The sequence below is a fragment of the Pyxicephalus adspersus genome, chromosome 7 (genome assembly GCF_032062135.1).
Source record: "Pyxicephalus adspersus chromosome 7, UCB_Pads_2.0, whole genome shotgun sequence".
In the NCBI taxonomy this organism is placed as follows: domain Eukaryota; kingdom Metazoa; phylum Chordata; class Amphibia; order Anura; family Pyxicephalidae; genus Pyxicephalus; species Pyxicephalus adspersus.
The window spans coordinates 5,921,993-5,930,735 of record NC_092864.1 but is presented as its reverse complement, the minus strand read 5'-3'; the positions used below and the strand labels follow the sequence as shown (position 1 = coordinate 5,930,735).

Sequence of the window (8,743 nt, the reverse complement as noted above, 5' to 3'; positions counted from 1 at the left end):
CCAGCCAATGCAGATGGCTCGTGAGGTTGTGGTGTCTTCATACCAATGAACTGCACCCATGTTAGAGATGCTACATGCAATGTCTCACCCGGATTTAGGAAGGTACAAAGGGTGTCCTGGCTCCTCCTCAGAAAACAAGGGGCCCCCCAAAGCCAGGGCTGGACCTGCAGCATAATTTCAAACCACAGGGGGGCAGCAGATGGACCATCCATGTCCTACTTGCAGTAGTGCTTTTTGTGAGAGTGGGGAATGGGAGGCAGACGGGGCAAGGGGTGAGGGCACAGGGGCTAACTATTAGCTTTGTAGACCACTGTCCTCATCTAAACATCGTAAATACACTAGGGGGCAGTAGTGAGCAGTTCACTAACACCTGCTATGAAATGTTGCATTAAGAACCAGCGTGGCCGTAAGCGTGGCCAAGCATATATCAAGGTGTCAAATGCCCGAAACCCCCAGGGACCCATCCGCTCAATTTTAGCTTCGGTGTTACAGGCAACTTAAAAAAAAAAACAAAGCCACTGTTTTAAAAGTGCTTTTATTTCTGGTAAAATTCAGGCAGTGTCATAGTAGTAAACAACAATCCCAACACCTAAAATCCCTGTCCAATAATCCCATAGAAGGAAGTTCAGCCTAAATGAGCCTAAAGATGGCGCTATAACATGACAGGGGACACAAGGTGAACATCAAACATTTCACATGACCACGTACAATATCGATGTGTACAAATTATATATAAAAGGGCATAATAGAGCAATAGAGCAGCCACAGGTCCTTCACATACACTTACCTACCTATTCATGCTCTAAGAGAACCTGTCACAGCTGGGCTGATAAAAGAATCCAAATACTTAGCCTTCAAGGCTTTGATACACGTTTGTGTGCAGTTACAGGGCTTGGGAGGAACAATAGAACACTGCGTGTGGTTTAATACATTTATTTAGGAAGAAAAGTGCTAGGTAAAGATGGGCTTTAATTTTTTCCTTCTTGCTTGCTTTAAGTCAATGTTATTTTTTTTTAAATAAAGCTATTATTAAGACATGGGTAAAAGTATGACTACACTGGTATAATAGGGGTGTCATGCTCCATTTATTCACTAAATGGCGCTGTGTATTTTATTAAATAACGCTATTAATAAAACATGGGCAAACGTATGGCTACATTGATATAATAGCAAGTGTCATTCTCAATTTATTCACTAGATGGTGCTGTGTTATTTTTATTATCAGACAATTTACACTTGTTTTAAATTGGAATGAAAAAAAAAACAGCACCAGCTAGTGGACGAGTTGGGAATGACAACCACCCATGTCTCCTTTCAATGACTTTTGCCTATTTCTGGGTACATTTTAAATACATTTAGTCATATCAGTACAATAAACCAGTACTTTCATTAAACAATTAGCGTATAAATATACCCCTAAGTGTATCCTGTCCACAGGGTGACAACTGTGCTAATGCCAATGCCATGTGTTGTCACTGTGTAAAAGGAAGTGGAAAACTAACAGATTTACAGGCAATAAAAGGATACAAAAGCATTGTTACCTCAATAAATAAATAAATACATAAATTAATAAATTGGCTGATTGCTACAGTCTGACTGTATCATCTATGACTTGTTTTTACCTGAGGTCAACCAAGGTTTGATAGTTGCTGTTCTGTCAGGCGTCCCGAAGCATGTAACCTCACAAAACTTTGTAGTTAGGAGGAATGTAAACATCTACTGAGCCCTGTGTGGGGTAAAGTTATGGTTACTTACGAGCCGGAAGACAGCACAAGTTCAGGCAGCTGATAGACGACCTCAGGGGGCCTCCCACCTTTGGCCCCTAGCTCCACCAGTCATCCTCAGGCTCACAACGGCGCTCATATACAATAAACTTGCATTGGTATAATTATTTAAGACTGAAGGTTACATTTCCTGCATTGCAACTAAATTTAGGAAATTTAAAAATGTAAACCAGGTTTTGGGGCCAATCAGCTAACTCCAAAAAAAAAGAGTAACCCTGGGGTTCCCACCCCTCCCATGAGGTCATAACTGAGGTGTCACTCCCTCACCAGTGACCCCTCCAATCCTGATTATTGTCAGAAGACACCGTTGGTGTGATGTCTATGGTGAGGTTGCAGAGTAGAGAAACCATTTGTAATGCTGGGGGAAGGTCAGAGAATCTGCAAACCAGCCGGCCTTGTGGGGTGTTCCATGCAGGGGTTAGAACGCACTACAGTATTCTCCCCAAAATATTTTACTAGTGTACGCTGGGTGGCAATAATTTTTAGGCAGGTGACAGCCCCTGGTATTGTGACCCAACTTTTCAGTAATCACCCAAAACAGCAGGATTGTTAGTGAAAAGTGCTGGGTGGTGCACCCAGCTAAAAGCGTCTGGAGAGAACACTGCACTAAAAGCAAGGTTATGGGCACCCAGGGCTCCCTAATGTGCAGGGGGGGTGGAAACGAACCTGTCCTGTCTGATCCCATAGTAGCACAAATCCTAAAATGCTAGTTAGGGGGCAAAAGTTGCAAAACAAAGTGCTGCAAATCAAATACTGTGCCCATGTCCACCACCAAAAGCAGCACATGGGAGCAATGAAATATGAATCACATTTTCCTCTGGGGCAGTAGAGTGGGAAGAAGGCAGGCAAGCTGCTGCTAACACAGCCATAGTCCCTGGGACACCTTCAGTCTTGCAAAACCTATACCATGACAGGTTGGGGAGACTATGGGGACCAATACAATATTAGGCAGGTGGAAAAGCTCCTAGCCTTTTCTCTTTGTACTCCAGCCAAGAAACAACTCAGCCCCCTGCAATTCAAAGGATGTTATATTAACCTCCTATTACATGTAGTGTTCTCCCCAGTCCCTTTTAGCTGGGCGCACCACCCAGTTCCAATTTGTTTACTAGGTGGCGCTGTGTTATTTTTAATAAATAACACTAGACGTGGGCAAACGTATGGATACATTGGTATAACAGCAAGTGCCATTCTCAATTTATTCACTAGGTGGCATTGTGTGTTTTCATTATCAATGACACAATTTACACTTTTGATTTGAATGAAAATAAACACAGCACCATCTAGTGGATGAATTGGGAATGACAACTACCCATATCTACTAAATGCCTTTCAATTACTTTTGCCCATTTCTAGTTAAATTTTAAATACATTTGGTAATATCAGTACAATAAAACCAGCACTTTCATTAAACCCTTGTCCGTGTCTCCTATTACATGCAGTGTTCTCCACGGTCCCTTTTAGCTGGCCGCACCACACAACTCTTTTCAGTAACCACCCTTCTGTTATTGGGTTGGGTCACAGTCAGGATTTGTCACCCACCTACAGCTTCTTTCCATCCAGCTTAAAAAAAAAAAACTTCTGGGGATAAAACTGTACATAATTCAGCAGTTGTGGGTGTATTAGATGTTTGTACCCTATGTCATGTGCTCCTGTATCTGGTACTCCAAGAACTGTTGATTGAAGACACCGCTGGGGGCTGCAGCTCTGCATTTTATGACCTAAATACTGCAAAGATGTAGCCTATATGAACACTAAAACACAAAAAATTCTGATTGGTTAATTAGCAAACAATGCACAGAAAGCTTTAGTGAAATGACCCTCAGGACGCGGGATACATAACGTCTAGATTCAGGAAATCTCATCATCTGTAAGCTTTTCCCGTTGCTCACAAAGTCTTCTTAAGATATGTCTTTGGCCTTGATCCCCTTGCCGTTGATCACATGACCATCCCAGTCCACACTGCTCTTCAAATCTCAGCCCTGTGGAGTATTGCTTGAGTAATTGTACACGATATGACAGTTCATTGGCAATCCATGCTGGGTGGAAGGGCTGGGGTCGCGGGGATTGGGTATAAAGTGAGGCAAGATAGGTCACAAAGAAAAAAAAACAACACGACTGGAATTCTTTTTTTTTGCTGATTCTTTAAAAACACGAGGACGGAATCCCAACTAGATATTTAGGAACAGACAAAAAGAGAACAAGCAGGAAAAATTGTTGGAGATAGAAAAAAAGGGCAGTAAATATGGAAAATGTCTGCATTTATCACAAAAAATCTCCTCCAAGTTGGAGTTAAGCTTTCAGGTGGGAAGTCCATGGGAATTTTGATTTACTTCCACAAGAATGTTAGCTCCTCAGCCTAACCCAGCCTTCGTTCCACACGAAGAAAGCAGCTTGGAGGGGCTCGGTGAAAGTGGCTTTGAAGGTGTGGAGGTGGCGGACGGCGTCGCAGAGCTGATAGAAGGACAGGTGACCAGCTTCATAATCCAAATAAATTCCCAATCTCTGGATGGGAACCTTTGTCTGGAGCTGACGCGATCTTGAATTATGGGTGACAGAGTAATGGTTGTCGTACGTCCTCAGGCTCCAGGACTTGTTGTTCTCACCAATCCTGGACTCCTTCCCGCCACGGTAAATACTGGGATAAGCCACGCCCACCCACCAGTCTTCCGATTGGCTAGTTTCCACCTCCCAGTAATGTTTCCCCGTGCTGAAACCTTTGCTGCTCAAAACTTGAGGGAACGTTGTAAACCTTTTGGCGCTCTCGGGGTAGTTCAACGGCGTTTCGGACCAGGACGCAGATTTCAGGTCTCCGGATACGGACACCTTTCGGCAAGCCGACTCTAAATCGAGAATGATGTCGGAAGTCTTGGGGTCATAGAATCCCCTTTTCACCGTCGACATGATGTCGGATACGCAGGCGTGTAAAGAGGCGGCGACCAGGCGCTCCTTTAGTTCGCTGGAGGAGCGGATCTTCCTGATATCTTGGGCGATCAGTTCCGTGTCTTTGTCGAATTTGGTCGTGTCCTCAGAATCTAAATCCTGGTCTTGTAGGACGGTTATAGGGTCGGTCATGTTGAACAGCTCCTCGATGTGATGCATCTTCCTGCACAGCTCGTCTTTCTGAGTTTCAAGCTGTCGGATCAGATCAGAGACAGACAATAAGCTTTGCTTCTCCTGCCTGGAGATCTGAGTCAGGAATCTCTTCTCCAAACAATCCAGCTGCTTCCTGACGTCGGTGAAGAGCTCAGCAATTCGCTCCGTTAGGACGGTCGTCTTCTCCTGCACCTTTCTCCGAAGATCCTGCAAGCTCTCCAGATTCTTCTCGGTCTCCTCTTTTTTGGAGGACAGCTTCTCCAGAAGTTTCCTCAACTTCTCCTTCACCCTCATCACCTCGTCCAGGGACTTCAGCGTGTGACCTTTGTGGGAGCCAATGGCTGAGCAGTAGACGCAGATATACGCACCGTCTTCACAGCACAGGAATTCCAAGTTCTTTTTGTGGATCAGACACTTCCAGCTGTCCAGAGAATTGGTGGGGTCGATCAGGGTGTGTTCTACGGTCTTATTATGGATGCTCAGGTGGGTGTCACATAGGGAAGTCTCGCACTGGAGACACGTTTTAGCGGCGGGGACAGGAGCCTGAAGACAATAAGTACAAGAGACCCCGGAGCCTTCCAGCTGTGACTGAGTATCTAGGAAATGCTTGGCAATGTTACACAGCTTCCTGTTCTTCTCCAGCAGAGGGCGCACTGGATATTTGGCTCTGCACTCCGGACAGGTGTACACACCTAAACACTTCTGTGTATCCAGAACGCTCACAATGCATTCCCGGCAGAAGCTGTGACCACATCTCAGTGACACCGGCTCCGTGTAGAGGCTCAGGCAGATGGAACAACTCAGCTCTTTTCTCAAATCAGCGAATGCCATTCTGTACAAAAAAAAAAAATATTAAAAAACAGCCCCTCTATAAACATTTACAAACTAGACACGGAGAGCTAAAGCTATAAAATATTTACACCGTCTTAATCTATTATTAGTGGTCTCCTCTATCCACTTCCTGTCTACATGCGGCTGCTCCAATGACAATGGCCTGGTTTCCTGGTAGTGACAATGGTGCACCATGCCTACTCAGTGTCATATTCCTTGTGACGGGGGTCTGTGATGATGTGGATGATGTGATGACATTCAAAGTGTGTTCACCTGGGGTCAGATAGATGGCAAAAAAGGGTTCTGAATCAGATTTATAACATGCACAACCTCAAATGTACAGGCAGTCACCGGGTTAAGGACATTCGGACAAGTCTTAGATACAATGTGGGTGATCTTAGGGGTCTGAGCTCTTCTTGTAACTCTTTAATCACCAAGACAAACTCTGCAGTTGTTTCTTTTTGCATTCAGTTTGCTCCAGAGGTTAACGAATGTCTAGGCTTGATAAGTTGTTCAATTTATTTTTTGCTTTTTTTGTGATTAGCTCACAGTGAGGATTTTATACGGTAACTGACACCACGCTGCCTAATATTATGTCGATACAAAAATCTGTCCCAAATGCATTTATTCAAAATAATGTACCTGCTCCAACTTACATACAAATTCAACTTAAGAACAAACCTACAGTCCCTATCTCGTATGTAACCCGGGGACTACCTGTAATTTGAACTCACAATACCCTCCAGTGGAAGTTCCTCCTTTGAACTGTCATTGGCTCCAACTGGTTTTGGATATGAACAGGGGCGGACATAGGGAGGTGCAAATTGTGTGTGTTGCACAAGGGCTCTGTACGTTCAACCAACAGGGACCCCAAGCCAGTAAGGCAATGGGGGGGGGGGCTCAATCTTGGCTAAGTCCACCAATAGCTATGAATGCATTAAGGTGGTAACCTCAAACATCACATGGCCCTCGATGCAAGTTTATCATCCATGAATGACTGAAATTGGTTCTTACCAGCCCCTTATAGATGTGAATGTACTAAGATGGTAGCCTCTGACAACACAATGCTTACATAGTAATGGCCTCCAAAGGAAGTTCCTCCTCTATGAACACCTGTGAATGGCCCCATATGGACATGAATGTGCTAAGGTGGTAGCCTGTGACAACACAATGCTTTCCATCGGACGTTCCTCCCCTATGAACACCTGTGAATGGCCCCATATGGATGTGAATGTACTAAAGTGGTAGCCTCTGACACCACAATGCTTTCCATCGGACGTTCCTCCTCTATGAACACCTGTGAATGGCCCCATATGGATGTGAATGTACTAAGGTGGTAGCCTCTGACACCACAACACCCTCCAATGGAAGTTCCTCCTCTATGAACATTTGTGATTGGCCCCATATAGATGTGAAAGTAGTAAGGTGGTAGCCTCTGACATAACAATGCCCTCCAATGGTAGTTCCTCCTGTATGAACACCTTTGATTGGCCCCATATGGATGTGAATGTACTAAGGTGGTAGCCTCCAACATATCAATGCCCTCCATTGGAATTTTCTCTTCTATGAACACCTGTGATTGGCTCCATATGGAAGGGAATCTACTAAGGTGGTAGGCTCTCACACCACAATGCCTTCCATTGGACATTGCTCCTGTATGAACACCTGTGATTGGCTCCATATGGATGTGATCGTACTAAGGTGGTAGCCTCCAACACCACAATGCCCTCCAATGGAGGTTCCTTCTCTATTAACACCTGTAATTGGCCCTTTATGGATGTGAATGTACTAAGGTGGTAGCCTCTGACACCACAATGCCTTCCATTAAACATTGCTCCTCTATGAACACCTGTGATTGGCCCCATATGGATGTGAATGTGAATGTAGTAAGGCCTCTCACAACCCAATACCCTCCAATGGAAGTTCCTCTTCTATATGCGCCTGTGATTGGCCCTTAGCCCCTTGTAAATGTAAACACATTAGGATAGGAGCCTCCGATGGATAACCTGTGTTTAGTTCTCACCATTTGTGGAAGGGAACCTACAGGTGAGTTAGGAGCCTCTGATACCCCAATGGCCTCCAATAGAAGCTCCCCCTCCATGAACACCTGTGATTGGTTCTTATCACGTGTGACTATGAATTCAGGGGCCCCAGACAATCAGATCATCTATCCAACCACACCATTGGTCATCAGACTTCAGGGCTTCATTCAACCTGGAAGACTGAGGACATCTAGTGGTAGAACATGTTACTGCAGGGGAGAGTAGCAGATTGAGGGTATGTATTACAGCCATGAATTTTTTTTAACCTCCAGGTTGAAAAATTTGATTTGGGTATTTAATGATTAGGTGAATTATTCTAAAACAAGAAAAAGCCATAAACCAGAAATATTATTGGAATGGCCTATGATGATCACTCGCCATTGCGCTCCATTATTTTTCCCTGCATTGGCAATATTAAGCTCTGATTAATAAAATAAAAAAAATAAAAATAAATGCCGGGGCCCCAAATAACATGGTGCCAAATAATTAAAGGGTCCCTGGAAACCCCCTGTATAGAAACAATAAAATTTCTGATTCTGCCCATTCCTTTTTATATAAACAATGACATGAATATTCTGCATGCTTCATAAATAGCCCCCTATCACTGAGCCCCTCTTAGGGCCCAATTCCTGCCTATGGCAGCCCAGTGATGGCATTTCTAGTCTCTGGTCAGGGGAAGGGTGGTCTGGTCACGTGACACAATATAACAAAGAACAATGAGGATAAATACAATGTAACAAATAAAGAAAGAACAGCGAGCAGCATCCGCTGACCTGTCACCGGGGGAATCACCGACACATCGGAGGAGGAGGAAGACACCGAACACACAGCTCACCCACCGAGCGAACCAGCACAGTGTGACCAACGTAAACAATGAGCTGAGCAACACATGACAGGCAACAAAGGTTCCACCGGAAGAAACGTTCCCTATAGAACTCAATACAGACAGCGACATCTAGTGTTCATCATTAGAAATGCATGTCCCCACTCAGC

General features: G+C 44.4%; 1 protein-coding gene across 2 annotated transcripts; it reads right to left on the bottom strand.

The window, feature by feature from the left end:
- Positions 1-1,003: 1,003 nt before the first annotated feature.
- Positions 1,004-8,649, bottom strand: LOC140334963 (E3 ubiquitin/ISG15 ligase TRIM25-like). Of its 2 annotated transcripts, XM_072417278.1 has the most exons (3): positions 8,524-8,621; positions 5,798-5,981; positions 1,004-5,709 (listed from the first exon to the last, which is right to left on the bottom strand). In XM_072417278.1, exon 3 carries the CDS (start codon positions 5,706-5,708, stop codon positions 4,128-4,130), a length of 1,581 nt encoding a protein of 526 aa, XP_072273379.1. In that variant the 5' UTR covers position 5,709; positions 5,798-5,981; positions 8,524-8,621; the 3' UTR covers positions 1,004-4,127. The 2 variants fall into 2 exon arrangements, with proteins under 2 accessions (XP_072273379.1, XP_072273378.1); XM_072417277.1 differs by lacking the exon at positions 5,798-5,981 and having other exon boundaries at positions 8,524-8,649.
- Between the last annotated feature and the right edge of the window lie 94 nt (positions 8,650-8,743).

Coding starts and splice junctions, on each gene's coding strand:
- LOC140334963 (XM_072417277.1), bottom strand. CDS start 5,708: ATGGCATTCGCTGATTTGAGAAAAGAGCTGAGTTGTTCCATCTGCCTG.